Raw genomic sequence first — 18,523 nt, 5'->3', positions numbered from 1 at the left:
GGAAATAAAGGAGCGATCCTTCTTTCGGAGATGCATGTGATTGCAGAGCTTCAGTAACTGATTGCCATATTATATTTTTTGACACTGATACTATTAATACAGTACATGTGCCTGCATCAGCAATGGAAAAGTAATGGACAGATTGAATCGGGCAGAAATGAAGAAAAATGATCACCACCCATTTTTTTTGCTCATCTTCATGCCTATTGAAAAAACCCTGCTTCTTTTGAGCCATAACATTAAAATTCTATGAACATTTGTTGATGTAGAACTTGTTGTTCGTGTTAACAGTCTGGAGCACATTTTAAGTGGTTGTCAGCAATGACCTTTGGTTTCTTCGAGGGATCTAGCATGTTTGTTTTTCAGTGCTTTTTTCTTGTCCCAGTTACACAAGTCCTTGCTCATGGGCCTCGTCTTATAGTTCATGCCCCAGAATGTGCAGGTACATATGCCAGGTGCTTTATTAAAATTCAAAGACTTTAAATAACCGCATGCAGCGTATATGTAGCATAATTCGGTGAGTTCGAGCAGGCATTATTTGCACAACAAACCACAATGTACAGGTAGTCCACAGAACAATTACCTAATTAACTTTCGTCATATGAGTTTATTTCCAAGCAGTTCTCACTTAAAATTGTCTACAGCAGAGTTCATGGCAGCCATGTGAAACGGACAGCAGTTGCGTGCAGCATCCCCTTACCAGTTCGGCCTTGGCGGTCAAGAGTGGGTCGAAGGAGTGGACGCAGCTGTCGACAAAGGCATCACTGACGATGATGGTGTCCAGCAACTGCTGCACTGACTGGCTGACATTCCGTGGTCGCGACTTGAGCACCGACTGAACAATGCCCGACACGTCCTCCGCGCTGAACACTGAAGGCAGCAGGGGCTGTGGAAGTAAGGTGAGCAGGCGCTGACAGCGTCTTCGAATGCATCACAACGCAAATTCCTGTCGATGCTTTGAAAGGGAGCAAGAGATGTTGTACACTAATTCACGGGGCTGACCGAGATGGGCGGGGAGGCACTGTTCAGCATCACAGGCTAGGCGGCTGAATCACGAAAGCAGCATACTAGGTTCAAACCTGTTCCAAGCAATACACTTCAACACAGCTGTTCAGAGTTTGGAGGCCTGTATGCAGGCTCACAATATACTTTAGATTTTGATTCTTCACTTTTGATGGTGGCGTTTAAGGGAGTAGTGACACGGCATTGCTTACTTGTCATTTTTTGTGTTAAATGAAGGTCCTGCACATATAAACTGCTAGGAAAAACACCGGCGAGTGTCAGAGCACACTGAATAAATTACTATAATATTTTTTCTACAAACTAGTTTTGGTTTTGGTTCTCAAGAACAGTATTGCCAAGTTAAAGCAGGACATGTAGACATTTTGACACTTGTCCTGACTTTCTTGGTTCTCTGTGATGCTGCTGCTTCTTATGTGGCCCAATGAAGCAGCATGACAGATGAGTGAGCAAACTGCAGCGAGTGCCAGAATGTCGCTATGTCCTGCTCCCACGTGACGTCCTTCTGTGTCGTGACATATACAGCTGCTGGGAACTGATACTGAAACTGGTTCGTAGAAAAACTTTAACAGCTAATGATTCAGGGTGTGCTGAGGCCTGCTTGTATTTTTTGGGGGGGGGGGGGGGGGTTTAAAGTAGGCATATGTGAATACCTGAATATCAGATTTTGGATTGAATAGTGAGAGTTTGAATAGTTCAATTTGTAAATCGAATGAATCTAGAATTCAACTTCTCAATGATTTGGTTTTTTGAATACGGTCAAGCCCCAATACAATGAACCTCGATCAACGAAATTCGTGATGTAACAAACTATTTTTATTTCCCAATCTTAGCTCCACCAAAATCCGTGCATGTCTTTTGCGATTTAGCCAAGTACTTTTATGACATGGTTTCGATTTAACTAAGTTTTTGACTATTTCAAGCATGTAATTGGAGCCTGTATTTCTGGTAAATCCAGCAAAAGGCTATTAATATGTCGGCCGACGAAAAAGTCATTTGCACACGTCCTTCTGCATGAAAAGTTTGCAGAGGAAAATGTTATTTGCACACGTCCTTCTGCATGAAAAGTTTGCCGAGGGAAATGTTATTTGCACACGTCCTTCTGCATGAAAAGTTAGAGCAGCAAAAACGCCACTGAGGCGCGCGTGCCGGAACACAGCATGCAGGCAATGGCAATGTGCCAGCTCGGAGCCCTCAAGGAAACGCCAGAGCTAACGATTCCTGCAGCACAAGGGAGGTGGGAAAGGGACAAGTGTGTGGTAACATGATCAAGTACGCGCTAGAGGTGGGAAGGAGATGCGCCCTATTCGACTTCTCCCTGAAGTGCGCGTGTCCCCTCTCTTCCGCCTTTGCTGTAGCTGCGCATAGCTGTCCATATGCGGGCCGTCCACTGTATCTTGGAGGTAATCTTCAGCAAGTGCAAAGACTGAGGTGAGGTGGTTGGTGTCTTCATGCGAATTTTGTTCCCGCCCGTCTAGTGTTGGCTGTTGCGTTTGCTCGCATTGTGACAGCAAGCATTCTTGGTCATCGAGTGAATTTTGCTTGAACACACGTGACAGTGATAAAACTATGAACGTTACTTCGTGTAGTTGTACTGCCATCAATGCTCCACTTTACTGGCGAAAGTATGATCTTTTTTTTCTCTGAACAAATATCCTTTTGTACTTTTGTCTTTAATTCGAGGATGCTATTCGATGTCAGCTGCGGGAACTAAGTGCGGTCAGCCATAGTATCTAAGATTTACAGCACCGTATGATGGAAAACACTAATTTCGGGTTCCGTGAGCCGTGCTGATGCATTGCTCTCAGCACCACATGCACCGGCACTCATAACCTTGCAATCACTGGCTCAACCATCTTGCAATTTGTTTATAAGTGGTTACTGACAGGATACTATATACCAGGAATGTTCTGGGGATTTACGAAATAATTTTTGCTGCTGAAACTTAATAAAATAACGGTCCGGCTCTCCCACAGGATTGCCCCTTCAAAGATTGTCTCACCACCTTTCACAATTACGTCGCATTACAGACACAGCAGGAGGAAGTTCGCTCCCCCAGCCCGAAACTTAACAGGGCTCAGGCCGTTACTTTCAGGCTCCTACAGACCAGGTCCTACCTCTCCCCCAGAGCGCTTAATTGGATAGACCCGAACTTCCCGCAGTTATGCTCCAAATGTGGTCACGCATGCTGCTCCTTCGACCACATGCTCTGGCTGTGCAACGTACAACGCGGGCTCTGACCTCCAATACAAGTGCAAGTGGGACGCCTTGCCTACAAGCTCGGATTTCACGAACCAACTGCAGGCTGTCCAGAGGGCCCGCGACATTGCGGAGAGTCACCACCTCCCTGTCCCATCGTGGGCAGAGCCACGAACTTGATTGGGGAGCCTTTGGATCCCCCCAATCAAGTTCCTCAGGACACTCTAATAAAGTTCTTGTCACTGTCACTGCTGAAACATTTAAACCTCAAATGAACGAAATTAATGTTTTTCGCTGCAAGTACCACTTCGCGAAATCGAGGTTCGAATGTCCTCGGTATATTCGGTGAACGACCTGCTTGTAGTCAGTGCTGACGCGTGCAGCAATGCCTTTGCGTGAAACTTTGAGTGATGCCTTTACCCTGTGATAGGCTGCAAGGCTGATGCTGACAACAATGCACAAGGCTTTAAATTAAGCAGGAACATGCAAGCACTCACTGCGACATCCACCCAGGACCCTGTGGCGGCAGCCTCGTCAATAGCAGCTTCAACCTGTGCCAGCAGCATCTGGCCGATGCAGAATGTCTTGAGGAACACAAGCGGCTCGTCCTTGAAATGCCGACGGATGTAAGCCTTGGGGTCTGGGATTCCCAGCCTCGTCATGGCATCATACTCTGCACACAAGAGGACAGCCAACCTATTACCGCAATCATAATGAACTTCATCTGTCGGCGTGCATGCTGTTTTTTCTTGACCTATAATATTTGAGAAAAAAACAAGAAAAGTATATATATATATATATATATATATATATATATATATATATATATATATATATATATATATATATATATATATATATATATATATATATATATATATATATATATATATATATATACATCCTGCCAGTACTATGACACATGGAGTCAGAACGTGGAAGATAACAAACCAACCTGAGAGGAAACTGAGGAACATGAAATGAATGATGCGAAGGAAGACGATACGGTGAAATCCTTGCATAATGAATACCAACTCGACAAACTTTCTCACGCAATGAAGTTTCCTTTATTCCCCATCAGTGTAGCACAGAACTTAATGCATCAAAATTACTGCTTTTTCACTTCAATGAAGTTTTTGTGGAGCATGCCTCAACACTACCACTCCCAAAAGAGAGGTGAGAATACTTGAGGGCCACTCTTGCAAGTCCTGATAGAGAGAAAATATTGGCAACCAAATAAAGTTAAAACATCCACTGTCTTTGAATGCCCCTCAAAACAACATTGGCAACGACTTGCTGTACGGGCCAGTGCCATTGCTGCTGTCAATACAAGACGACACCGAACTTGCCACCTAGTTTGCAACAACTATACTACCGAGACACCTCGCTTTCTTTACAAGTGGGTACAAAAAGTCATTCAGAAGACGCATTATTTTACATGCTAAGCTAGGAGCATCAGAACCACATCATGTGAAATTCACTGTCGGCATGTGACTGCTATACCGGCATCCCCGTAAGCTGGCACTTGGCAATGACATAGTTGCCAAGTGCCAGCTCACCCGAAAGAATGCAAAAGCCATGTCACATCCCTGCCTGTTTACAGACTCCTGAAATTACATTTCTTTTTGTGTCACAAAATCACATGTTTCATGGCTATATTTAAACTTCATGACAACAAATTTCTGCCAAACATTTTCCAAGTCCCCTGCCAATTTCGCTTGCGATGCTTGTTAGTTCCAGAAACATGGACATGAGTAGTCATGCTGGTCGTGCCATCTTGTGATGTTAATAGTGCACAAAACTGCTACTGCTCTGATGAACTCTGTGCTAGTTGCTGTTCGTGAAAAAGGCGTTGGAAGCAGCGTAATCACGAATGTATGCATGCTGCTTTCTTGCTTGCTGGGAAGAGAACGAAATGTAAAAATATTTCAGGTGTGTTGCAGTTGAAGAAACTGCCAGAGAATGTTGCTACCAGCACTGTTGCTGCAATCCATTTCATAGGTGTTCTGGTATTTCGTAAACTGCAATAGTGATAGAAAGAAGCTAAATCTGTCTGTTACATCTCCACTCTGATGATGGACAATGAGTGTGACATCCACCCTCTTTGTAAACTCTTTGGAGCAATGCCTTCCTTTGACAGGTGAGGTGATATAGGAGGCCGGAACTATGCTGAGTTGCTACCGTAACGAGACCTCCACAGTGCTAAAAAAGTACAATGATGCAACGAGTTGAAAGTGCTGTTAGAAGCACACTCTGTACTTAAAATTGCACGGAGGAATCTTCCTCACCAAGAAACCCGTTCTGTCGGTAGCAGGCGTCCACCCAGTTGCCCTGCGAGCGAGAGTACAGGTCCGGGACGTATGAGGCACGCTCTGACCGGCCTCCCACCAGAGTGCCCGCCAGACGACCTTCCTTCAGCAGCTCCTCAATCATGCCTGCGGCACAAGCAATGGGGACAAATCTCAGAAATGGCCCTTCAACCAACTGACACACCTTGAAAGAGTATTTCATGAGAATTAGGCGGGAGTCAGCCGACAATGAATCTGTTACTTTCTACCAATTTCAAATCTTTAGTAATTAAAATTTCTACAATTAAAGCATAACGTCCTCCCACAGCGTCAAAAGCACTGATACCTTTATTTTACGGTGAAGCTGTATACCTCTACCCCCCAATGCATTTGTTGTGTCCACAGGCAGAAACTCAACCAATCAGCGGGAGACATGCGCCGCATGCTCTGCTGGGTTCCTTGAAGCCCCACCAGATAGCGCTTGCCTCTGCACATCCGCAGCGCAGGTCGAGCAGGGGAAGAAAAAAAGGAACAAGAAAGCTTGGCTTTGAGCATAGCACTTGCTGCAAGCATTTCCCAGTAAAGAATACGGTTGCATAAGCTGCAGTAGCCGGGAAGCGGCAAGTGTAGCATACGAAGCAGGAACTAGACTTTTATACGTACATAATACTAGAACAACCTGCCTAGCAACCGATTTGTGTTGTGACACTGCTATGGAAAGGCCACGTATAGTGAGGACTCTTGAAGAGCAGCATGCATACGAGGTACAGCGACAGCGTGGTAAAGTGCATTTCTCTTGAATGAATGTCACAATGAATGTCAAACATGCAAAGCAGCACCAGTGCTAATTACTGAAGTGGTCATCATGCAATTGCCAGAAAAGGAGACAGAGAGAGAGAGAGAGAGAAGCTTGCAACCAACAGACGTGTCATTCCTGTCACCTTCCTTGCATTTGTGTCATTTTTACCTATTTCTCTTGCTTTTATCCTATCTATGTGATACAGGCATGGTCCATGCTGATATTCCAACTGCTTCAGCCAGTCGTAATCACCACACTATAATCCGTCTCACACATAGCAGGCTGCGTTATGAAGGCTGGAGAGACTTGCCTCACTGCTCAAATTAACGACTAAAAGGTAGTGTGCCACATACGAAAGGAACATATAGGTAAGCACCATGCAACTGAATGTAAGGCAGGTCTCACACTTTTATGTCAGAAAAAAGGACATAACCATTACGAGACAGATGTCGCAGGCCTCAATCTAATTAACACCGAACAAGTGAAGCGACACGTTTCTGCGAGCTGTGGCCACAATGCGCTGCTTACGCTCATGATCAGGATGTAGTACTGAAAGAATAAAGGTGCAGCAATAATGCGAGATTTGATGCAGCCTTGCGTTCCCAAGTTGTAGTTGTGATATCCGAATCAGTAGCTGTCTCGTGGATAGTGTTGCAGAGCAAAAACAATTGTACAGGGAAACGCACAGAGTCAGGCTTTTATGACTGCACAAGTATACTTGCATACCTTACACAGTGTTGCCTGGTATGTGTGGAACAGAGTGCAGCATTTCGTCTGCCATTCCGGCTACAGCGCATAAAATAACGTCAAGAAAATCAAAAGGTACACTCACCGTACAGCAACTTGTCTGGAAAGTTGAATGCACTCACTAGGCTGCTCAGGGTTACAGGCCTGTAAGGTGCATGAGCAGAAAGGAAAGAAGAGTAATCTCCTAAGAACAAGCTCAGATGATGAAACTCTGTCTGCTTCTTGAAATTGTGACAGTGAAACTGTCATTTCCTTTTGGAAGAAGACAGTAGCTACTTGTGTGGGTGGCTCTACAGAACAAGAAATCTGTAAAGTGGGATTTGTAATTTGTGCACTATAGAATGCAGTCAACTTCATTTATTCGATACTGATGGGACCCCCAAAATTGATCAGATTATCCAGCAGGTCAAATTAAACAAGATGCAGAAAAAAAAAGCCAAAACACAACCCTGAATCGTTTGGCAGTATTTGCCCACTTCTAACACACCCTCAAATCAAAGGTGCAACCGCTTTTTGCGTGCCTAAAGTACGAAACTAACACAGAAATGTCATTAGAGCTCCTAAACAAAGCAGAAATCTAATGCGGACTCGATTTTTGAGAAGAAAACTGGGCAAGGGTTTAATATGCATTACACAAAGGCAGCCACTTTTTTTTAACTCAGCTTCGCCGCAATACAGCCGTGTTATGCAACAAAGCGTACAAATGTTCTGATCGCAGTTTTGCATTTTATTGCATCGCGCAGGCAATTCTGGGCCGATTTTCTTGGGTAAAAAAAGAAAGAAAAGAAAGCAGAGAGTTAGAATCTGGTAAGTGCCATAATCCAACAGTGCGAGTTACCGTTATTACTTGGAAAATCTTCCTAGGGCAGGCCGAAAAGAGTTTTTTTTCTACAGGAGATGACATGCGTTCAATGCATTCACTGTTCCCAACGATCCAGCGAGACATGCTGCCACTAAAGGGGTCAATGTTCGGGTCACCATAGGGGTCAGGCCCGTGCATGCCGACTGGTAAGTTTTAATCATTCAACCAAGGCCAATTTTAGAATTGAAATAACAAAAGTATGAGCCCATAGAAATGTATGGGCCTTGGCCGGAACATTCAGTTGGGATCGAATTAACAAAAATATAAAATTAACCTGAGTCAAATTAATGGAAGTTTACTGTAAAGTATAATAGCTTCATAGCAGACTGGCATAATAAACTTATATAGCTCACAGTGCGTATTGTGGCATCTACTGCAAGCAGGGCAAAACAATGGCCCTGAGCTGCGAAGAGGCACAATTCATTGTATAGTCGAATCTCGATAATCCGAACTCGAAGGGGGCCCGAAAATCTGTTCGAAATAAAAAAAGTTTGAATTAAAGGAAGCTAATTGAATGGAGGACTTACCTGCAGTGGCCCATGTGCACTGAGCAAAGACATGAGTGGGAAGTTCCACAAAATTTATTCACACGTATTTACAAATTACAGTCAGTTATTCGGCGGATCGGTGCTTGTACTGCGATAGGAGACGGCGGGTGCACGCGTGTATAATTAAAGAAAACGCACCTTGTCCCGTGACAATTGCCCCTTCAAACTTTTGGTATGCTTGGAGCAAAGTTGACTTTCAGGAACCGACATTACGCAACGCGCCATGCTTTCCGCGCTCCGAAGCCATTGGCGAGGATTACAAAGGCGGAGTCAGCGCCATTGCTAACAGCAGCGAAGTGTTGCAATGAAAAACACGGCACTGAACAGCAAGAAGCTTGGTATCGAACGTCGAAGTAGCTAGGCCTAGCGTTGCCGCGGTATGGCTACGGCTGCCAGCGAATCTGCGTGCGTGAGCGCCGGCTCGAGGCGGTGCGATAATCAAAATGGCGGCGGCGGTGGCTTCAATTAATGCCGTTTCGGACATGCGGACATGGCAAAAAGTCCGGAAAATCGCACCGCGGTTTTTGCGTCCGAAATTTCAGACGTTCTTTTACATTGAACCTATGGGGTATATGGCGGTTCCGCAACACTAAGACAAGTCATTAACCCATCACTAACAGAAGTAATCGGTGATGCGCGCCTGCGCACGCCTGCACACAAATTTCCACCACGGTTTTCTTTTTTCTTCGCGCGCGACGTTGAAGAGTCTCTCCTAAGCTCTTCCTCTATGGAGAGGTCAGAGGAATGCTGGTCGGAGGCGCCGCCATGTGATTTGGCGCGCTGCTGAGAGCATTGTCGGAGTGCAGTACGTTCCAATTACCGGGCGTTTTCGCCCATTCTTATACGCACAGATTTGACGGGACGACGGCGTCAGTTCGAATAAACCGAATGCTCGAATTAACGAAATTCGACTACACTACTCACATGCAATTCCTAAGTTTGCTTCCAGCATGGGTTGTGCGGCTTATGAGTGAAGCGTTTGCCGGAGACCAAATTATGAACAAATCACTATAGCATAAAATACTCACAACGTCATATATTTTGAATCACGTGAAGAGGCAGTGGTTATTTATTTACTTTCAGTGTTCGCCATGAATGGCACCACTCACTGATTCAACGCCAAATTGCTTAATGTCCTGTTATTTTTATCCTTTTAACATGCTTTAATACAGTAAAACTTTTTTCTATGTCAAGGTCACTGTAATTACTAAAAAAATATGTTGTCCTCCAGTTCTGACCGCCTGCACACACACACACACATGCACACAAAAGCAAATGGAATGGCTCCAAATTACTGCAGAAAGAACTGCAGCAGGTAATTGTAATGCAGAAAACTATTATTAGCTGCAAGACATTTAACTGGGCACACAATTGCCTCAACTGGTGCTAGCCACAGGATTTCTAGCAAATACGAATGCTTTGCAAGCTGGCTGGCATTAGTGGCATAATCACAGGTACTCCATTGTTGTAATAATGAAGTTTATTAGATAATTATACTTAATGAAGCTATCAAGTTAGTACTAGGTATTACAGTCAAACTCACTCATAACAATACCGCTTTAACAATATATTGGATACAACAAGGAGCAGCCAATGCACCGTCAACTTCCATATATGGTCTATGGTAAAATAAACAGCTTACTGCATTAATCCGATACTGCATTATTGGTTGTAGCAATTAAATCTAGCTGCGGGATGTGTGCTCCAGAAGGAAAGAGAACACAAAATCCTTGCAATGCCCAGCCCCAGCTTTTTTTTTTTTTTTTTTGGCAGCTTTCACTGAATGGAACTGGCTTTACTTCTTTTTTTCTTTTTCCTGGATTTCGTGCTACTATTCTTTCCAGCGCAGACACCCAGCAGCCCGATTTAATTAATAAAACCAATAACACAACATGGGAGCATTGTAGTAGGCCGTTTATTTTACCATAGAACACACACAATAGTTTGGGATGGGGCAGCTCATTGTTACATTCTCATTGTTACATTCGAGTATTGTTAAGGGCTAATGCTGTGAGTGGGTTCGACTGTGGTTCTTTCTGTTCAAATAAAATGTTTGAATGCTTGTCCCTTCTGCCTTTTTCTGTAATCCAGTTAGTATAGCAATTATATGTCATAATAATGGGATTTTCTAGGTGTTTGAATATTGTTATAACTCGGTTCGACTGTATTACATGAATCCTCATGCCTGTCAGTGCGAACGAGCAACTGACAAAAATAACGATATTCTCTCAGTCATCTCTGCTGTATTTGACGATCTGCTCATTGAAAATCTTCCCTGACACACCTACTACAGAGGGATATAGTTATATTGAAGTCGCATTTCACACGAAAATACTTTCATGATATCTGATATTCGTCGGAAGCATATATTCATTACATTCTGAAGTTGGCAAGAAATATTTTTTTATTTGCCTTTTTATACACATTGTTAAATCCGTTTGTTATTATATTAAGGGTCGACCTCATGATATCTTCGGTGATAACGTGGATCGGCCAACAAGAAGTGCTCACCTGATGGCCGCTGAGAGCGCGCCTCGGACTCGGTACTTGTGCCTGGTGAGGTAGGCGTCGGTGAAGATGTGCCGGCTGTCGTGTGGATCAGCCTGGCCTCGAATCACCGTTCCCAGCCGTGAGTGAATCACCTGAACAGCGTAAGAAACCATCATCACCAATGCCAGATGTGGATATGAGGCAACGTCTCGATTTCTCGAGCCCTGCCCCAGAGTTCCTGCTGTCTTGCCTGCTGTAAAGGGCAATGACAAGCACTTTTATTCTGCCCAGAGTGGTGCACTGAGCTTTATTCATGTCGCATTAATAGTAATCCCGAGGGAACGCAGGCATAAACTCGGCTATTGACCAATGTGAAATGTGTTGTGCAATGTGATTTAATTGCTTTGCGAGCTTTCTACTCAGAGACACAGTGAAAAATAATCGATCTCTTCTGTTCTCTAACTGCAGCACTAAGGCATGACACGGCAGGAGGAAAAAGAGTATTGTTTTTTTATAAAACTAGCAGTGCATGATCATCATGATTTTCAAAGAACCTGACTTCCAACTCGGGAAGTGTTTGGGTTCGCCCCTTGGCAAATGTGAGACTCTCTAGCTCTGCTAAGGTCGGTGTTCGTATGACACAGAGACGAGCTTCAATGTCCCACAAATGCCTTGTGAAATACTGTCTTGCCAGTGGCATCACTAGAGAAAGGGCGTTGAAACAGCAAAGGAATATTTGCCAAAAACGCGGAGTGAGACAGTGGTACTATGCGCCAACTATAAAAAACAAAAAAATGATGGAAATTTGTAGGAGGGTGCCCTTAGAAAAGCTTAATGGCTTAGCATGCTTTAGAATGTGAACGTAAAATGAAATATGCATAAGAGATGCCGCATCTGAGAGTTGCCTAAAATGTTTCACAGATATATCCCGCTTGCTGCAACTGCTGTAGAAATACACCATACTTCCCCATTTAGGCTGACTACACTAGCGAATAGTGCGATATTAGCATAAATTTGTGCTTTAATTTTTTTACGAAAGGTTCCTTAATATACCACATGTTCTACTGGGACTGTATTATTCTTCACCTACTAGATTTTCTGGCTCATCTTAATTTTCCCTTACTTTCAAATTTTCTCCCTCCGACGTGCTTGCTTTAGCTTCACTTAAAAAATGTGGATAATCTATTTTCTTGTATGTCTATACATATTAGGCTATGTATGCAATGCGCAGTACATGTGGCTATACATACACACATTGCCACAGGTCTTTCTAAATGCTCTAACATCGTATTTCCTGGGTTTTATATGCAGATTTGTTTTTTGAATGTTAATCTTGGCATTGATCTGACGAAAACTATTTGCTCTGTTTATTTCTTGAGGAGTGTTCTTTTCTTAATGTAAAAAAATGGCAGAATTCTGTTTTTCTGCTCGTTATTACAAAATAAACAAGTAAATATGCGTTTTAGATGTGATCAGTAAAACAGACTGGTGGGCTAGTTGGTATTGCATGTTAATAGTTGTTAGCACAAAGAAACGCACAACACGAGAGAAGGCACAGGACACAGCGCGGTGCCCTGTGTGCCTTCTCTCGTGTCGTGGGTTTCTTTGCACTAAAAGCCATTAGATGTGATGATGTGCTGAATTGGGAGTTGTGGGTATATTACTCTGCCCTAAAAAGAAATTAATATAACTAGTCATTAGCTACAGAACAAACTCCATGACGAAGCAAGCCACGAGGATAAAATTGTGATTTGTTGCTTAAAACGAGAGGACAGAAGGGGGGGGGGGGCGGCGTCGTGGGCCACCACGTCAGGTGTCGCTGACCCCGGTGACAACACTCTGCCTTGCGTTCTCCTTTCTGCGCTATGAATTTCACAGTAGGCCGACGACAAAACGTGGCCGTAACTGCAATCAATCAGCTGCAGTGCTTACAATATCAGTGAGACAGAGAACACTGGTGCACTAGTAAGATGACAAAAGACCCATGGAGACAGATCGGGTGGGGTGTGCTAGAAGTTCTGGATAGATGTGTGCCACATCTAAATCATAACGATAGGTTGGACATATTAACGTGCACAAAAATATATTCTTCTTGTTTAGCACTGCACTTTTATACTTCCACATTTGCTCTGGTGGCGGAACGCACGACTTAGTTTTGGATTCTGCAATAACTGCAACAACTGGTGGATGTCAGAGTGTAGGACACTAACCTAGCAGCCCTTTTATTACTTTCTGTTACCACGCAAGAGGAGATGTCAGTGCAAAACAACAAAGTTTAGTTTGTATCGTGTCACGGTACAAAAGTGAATCATGCTCCTTGTGTAGCGTTGTAGTTTTGAGGGGAGAAATGCGTGGCTATGAAAGTGGTCTAGGGGTGCATAAAAAATTTGTAAAATTTAGTATTGTGTACAACTAAGGTTCGGAAGATAAAGGCTTGATTGCATGTATGCCGCACATTCTTGGTCTATATTTTGCAAATTACACTTGCTTAAGGGTTAAAATTTCATATAGTGCAGATTTCCGTGGCTGCAGACTAAGTACCTAAGGCAAATTTTCTGAAAAGGCTCGAAGTAGTCATTGGAAATTCTCTCTTCTAGTCTGGGCTTTGCGGAGAAAAACAATGTCCAAATTACCCAATACTTTTTTTACCATGGCAAAACAATAAGTGAACACACCAAGCTCTTAAAAGGCCTTAATTCAGGGTAGGTAACAATTCAAGCATCGTTCAGCCCTGCAGACTATTTACCGAGTGTTGGCTAAAGACCAAAATGCAGAGTACACAGGAAAGCACCACAACTTCTATGTGTGTACTCTGTGTATAACTCAAAATCAAGACACAAGGTGAAAATTGACATACGTTTTCGAGGAAGTCTGGTGGTAAGTCGTACTGCTTGGTAATCTCCCCAAAGGTGATGTGGCCTGCTTGCTGAAGCTTCTCATTGATGTCTTCGGCGAGCGAGTCAAGGTAGGACCTGCGATATCACAGCAGTTGAAGACAATTGATAATAAAGCTGAAAGTTGCAACACGCAAGGAAAAGAAATAGTAAGGCCACACTGAGCACGTGTAGAATTCGAAGCAAGTGCCTTGTGGGAAGCGGAAGTTTGCTATTTTGTAAATTTATCGTGCAATAACACGCAAAGAGGGCTTAGTGAGGAAAACACTGTGACACCCTTTGAAGCAACGGGTGTTTGTTCAGTAACAATTTACAGCCTTGACCGACTTGCACATTCCAAATAATAGTGGCACTGGCTTTTACTTCATGTCATCTCGCTTCGGCAAGCAAAAGCCGGTGTATATTCAATGCCATTATTTAAACGGCCCCCCATTTCAGGGATCTCCAGGTCTAATGAAAAACATGTTTCAGCAGGCCATCACGAAAAGATGCCCTAACTAAATTTGGAGCTTTCTGCTCTTTTAATTTTGCCTTCTGGCTTTCTGATAACCTCTTGGCACTCAAAAGCCATGACACTGCAATGCTATTTGCATTTACAAGTCATGAGATTAGCAAAGCAGCAAGAAAAAGACAACAATGAGGCTGTTGCATATAACCCTATGGTAAGTTATGTTACCATGTTACCTATGGTAAGTTGGCTTGCTTTACTGTACTTTCCGAACATGCATAGCAAATGTGCATGTCAACAAAATGAAGATGAGTGCAGTAATTTTTCGGTTACCAGTTACGCCACGGAGGAAGCTAGGTGTTTACTATCACATGTTTAATCAGTAAGCAAACATCAGACAGCTACAGGCTGTTCTGGAGATGACTTTCACAGAAGCTTCGTAATTAAATTTACTCTACTTTCACAGAGAACACAGCACTGCTGGTGATCCAGCTCAGTTCTGCGCAAAGCTCTGGAAGTTAGGACTCTTTAACTATTTGGTACTCATAGCACTGACCTTCTGCACCGATGCACCAACAGTTAGTTGTAGTTGCTTTTTTTTTTTACTATTAAGTGGAAGCAATGTAAAGATATGTAAAAGTTCTTAATTTGGATCTCACAAGACCAACAAGAGAGCGAGAGGGATCTAAGGATGGCAGGGATGTTAACCAGTCAAGAGTCCGGTTGGCTACCCTACGTTGGGAGAAGGGAGAGAGAGGGGGGTATAGAGAGGATGCACAGGTAGTACAATAAAGTCAAAGGCGCTTGCACAAACCAAACGCCCTCAGGAATCACAAAAGTGTCTCCACTGCTTTCTGAGCCGATGAGAAACAAGTACTGCGAAAACGAAAATGCCCAGTATGCTCCAGGTTTACTTTGTGAAAGAGTGAACGATTCTTGTTAGCTTTTTTAAAGAATAATTTACACAGCAACGAAATTTTCGCAGTTCCACTGCATATTTAATAGTAGGCACAGGGCTTAGGTACATTATAGTGAGAACTGTTTAAGAACACGAAGGACACCCTTAAACTCTGTTAGTTTGATTTAACACTAGTACCACATTAACAAAATTTGCAGAATGGAATGAGGACCCTGAACTAATCCGTAACAGTTCTTTTTGCTAAATGCACTCCATTGCCACACTAAGTGACAGTACCACCTGTAGCATACTGCCATATTGAAGTGCTTACATTTCAAAAGCAGCTGTGGAAACTTCTTTATGCAGGTGTCCTCTAGGGAATTGTGCACCACAAGACTTGACAGCTGGGATCTGTTGCTACGGCTATTGTTACTGTAGTGGCTCACCTGTCAATCAGCTGGCCCAGAACAATCTGAAGGCTGTGCTCAGTCCGAACCAGGTCGGCACACCTTGCCTCAACGTGACAGAGGTCCACATTGAGAATGTGGGCCAGGTCAACCATGTTGATACGGCCTGCAGAAGAAACATGAGTGCATCAAATTTGGGAAGAAAAATTATGTCCAAAGTGCAAACTACATAAACCCTGCCTGTTGCCACATTAATTCTCCATGTATGCCATTATGCACACAGCAATTTCTTCCATTGCTTTGACTTTTATCTCTGTTTGACTGTGCCTGAAAGTAATAAAGGTCAACGTGGATTTCAACAGGTCTTTTAGATTTGACCACATGCAGGCCAACAAACAATGAGGCCAAAGGAAGCACAGAGAAAATAAACTGTTCTTTTGAAATGAAATGTCGCCAGGGGTAAGTAAAAAAGAAATGAAAGCAGGCCAAAATATAGCTTGCCACAGGTGGGAGCTGAACCCACATTTTCCACATTACACATGCGGGGCTCTACCGTTGAGATAGCGCATGTGGCTATCCTCCCATACACTTTATTGGGAATTTGTGTATGTATACAAGAGTAGCCCTGGGAGTGTTAGCCAGCACTGCTCACGATCATGGCGATGGATGTTCCTCATCTGCCGCCACGGACCTGGGTGGTGCTGACTAAAAGTAGCCCTGGGAGTTTGCTCATCAAGCCTTTTGGTTCCCCTATTTTTCTTGCACTTTAGATACAACCTTTGTGAGATTTCTTTCTCTTTGGAAAGAGCCTTTCACACTTCTGTAACCTATCCAATAGCAGAAATTGCATTTCATCTTTTTCAATTCACACACCATGCTTCATACATTGGCAAGAACATCATGTGAGGAGACTACTGGTACATTTGACTGGTTGCCCCTGTCCTCTGGCTCAATGTGGACATATGCACTGAGCCTGTCAGTTGTTTTTAATGTTGCCCTGGTTTTCACCTCTTGGTCACACGTCATGAAGACCATGTAATCAATGCACCTTTACACATACCTACTGGAAGGACAGTACTCTAATAATTTATTTATGTGCTGGCAGGATTCTAGCACAGTGGCCCGATCCTAAGCATGATTGTATGTTTACCTCTATCGTGCCAACACCAACTAGCTCTTTTGAGATGATCGCTGCATGTGTTACACTGCAAGAACGGGTGCATTACAGCACACGTGCGCATGCCAGTTTCCTTTACACCAAAAACAGAGGAATGAAATGGGCAAACTTATTGCAATTGAATTACTGCTTCATGAAAGGTTTGTTTCATATAGATTCAAAGAGGTGCATTGGATCCGCATAATTTTTTTTTTCAACGAAAACCTAGCTTAAACATTCAGTTGTAGGCGGAATGCTTCACTAATTCAAATTGTGCTACTGATCGCAAGCATGCAATTGCAAATTCGTGAGAGGTATATCGAATTAGCGAATGTATTAATGTAAAACATTGACGATGCTTATTTTTCTAGGTTAGCTTTGGATAATCATTTTTTTTTTTCGTTTCCGTCTGCTACTTCAATGAGCGTGCCAGCGGCATCCTTTCGGTCGCGTTGGAAAATTTAGATCATGAGTGACAAAGCGGGACTGCAGCAGAGCAGATTCGAAGTCGAGCGTGCCTGAACATGACCATGTACAGCAACACTCGAATTGCATCCTGTTCGATCACGATTGAAGCAAACACACTCGAGAACGATCACGTGGGAGGGATATCATTCATGCATCGCTCACCTCCTGCCACTGTAAGCTCGTCGAGAATCTCCTTCTGAAGGTGCTTGGGGGTGATGTACTCTTTGCCATCGTTGGTGAAGACGACGTCAATCAGCTTCAGCTCAATCAGTTTCCTCACTATTTCGATGCAGTTCCTCTCTGACAGCCTGCGTGAATGAACAGACAAGTCAACGGCGCGAGCGCAGTGGGGCGGTGCATACGTGTGCCTGCGTCAATATTGCGTTGACAGCGCCGATTAGGCTATCAGCTCAGTGAACCATATGTCTGCTGCTTCGTTCCTGCGAAACGAAGCTCCTTAGGAATGCGAACCACGCCTGCATTTCCAGATATACACACCAGTCAGGTACAACAGACTACAGAGGCAGCGACCAAGAATTAGCGTAGATGTAGCAGTGAAGCTGCAGTTGCCACATCGCAAGGAAGGAGGATATGCAAACCGAGAACGAGTCGCGCGGCACTCACGCGTTGCCGAAACAGAGAACAAGAAGCTGTGTCACGAAGAAAACTCAATGAAACTGCGTTTTACTAAGATATTCAAGATCTCAGAATCGCTGTATTGGAGTCGGCACCTTTGCACACTCGTGCTCAGCTGGGCTCGCTGAAAATCAGCTGCAAGTCGCTTTACTTCTTCCCAGTCGGTCGCCATGTTGGCCAATGTGGAAGCTGAGGTTGCCGCGATGTCGATCCGCCTGCGTACAGTAACAATTAACGAAACCGAAACTGAACTTAATTTATCGACTGGCAAAAACGGAACTTTTGGCTAATTCGACAAATCCATGATAAATAGGGCCGGTGTGTAGTGGGGCTCCCTGGAGCTACGATGATTAGACCAAACGGCGTATCAGGGCATCCCGGTGCGCACGTGTGCGATTTGCTCCATCGTTTAGTATCGTTCGATAACAAAACTTTCCCTGTGGCTCCAACGAAAGGCAGCGATACAATAACGGTGTTCTGTGGTGTCCCCACCACGTGGTCCCGACGTTCTCGTAGCATTGGTTGAAAAAAAGATATTTAGATGCCGGGAGTTTATGCTGTGTGGCGTAGATTCAGCTTGATGTTTTCCGTCTGCATGAGAGCTTAGCCCGTTTCCTTATTCAAGCGCAAAATTGACAAAAAGATAATTACACTAAAATGGGT

At 43.8% G+C, this 18,523-nt stretch overlaps 1 protein-coding gene across 1 annotated transcript in view; it reads right to left on the bottom strand.

Annotated features, from left to right (window-relative positions):
* The window catches only part of Ufl1 (UFM1 specific ligase 1), a 49,457-nt gene extending 31,388 nt beyond the window's left edge, over positions 1-18,069 (bottom strand). Inside the window, exons 1-9 of the mRNA XM_075695311.1 lie at positions 17,956-18,069; positions 17,387-17,532; positions 15,640-15,766; positions 13,811-13,925; positions 10,975-11,105; positions 7,139-7,197; positions 5,508-5,654; positions 3,717-3,892; positions 701-886 (exon numbers count right to left, since the gene is read on the bottom strand). Of these exons, the coding sequence (XP_075551426.1) occupies positions 701-886; positions 3,717-3,892; positions 5,508-5,654; positions 7,139-7,197; positions 10,975-11,105; positions 13,811-13,925; positions 15,640-15,766; positions 17,387-17,532; positions 17,956-18,032 (1,164 nt within the window). The 5' untranslated portion in view covers positions 18,033-18,069. The remainder of the gene's footprint in view (positions 1-700; positions 887-3,716; positions 3,893-5,507; positions 5,655-7,138; positions 7,198-10,974; positions 11,106-13,810; positions 13,926-15,639; positions 15,767-17,386; positions 17,533-17,955) is intronic.
* Between the last annotated feature and the right edge of the window lie 454 nt (positions 18,070-18,523).

The sequence above is a fragment of the Dermacentor variabilis genome, chromosome 6, assembly GCF_050947875.1.
Source record: "Dermacentor variabilis isolate Ectoservices chromosome 6, ASM5094787v1, whole genome shotgun sequence".
NCBI lineage: Eukaryota > Metazoa > Arthropoda > Arachnida > Ixodida > Ixodidae > Dermacentor > Dermacentor variabilis.
This window is presented reverse-complemented; position numbering and strand designations above follow the sequence as displayed.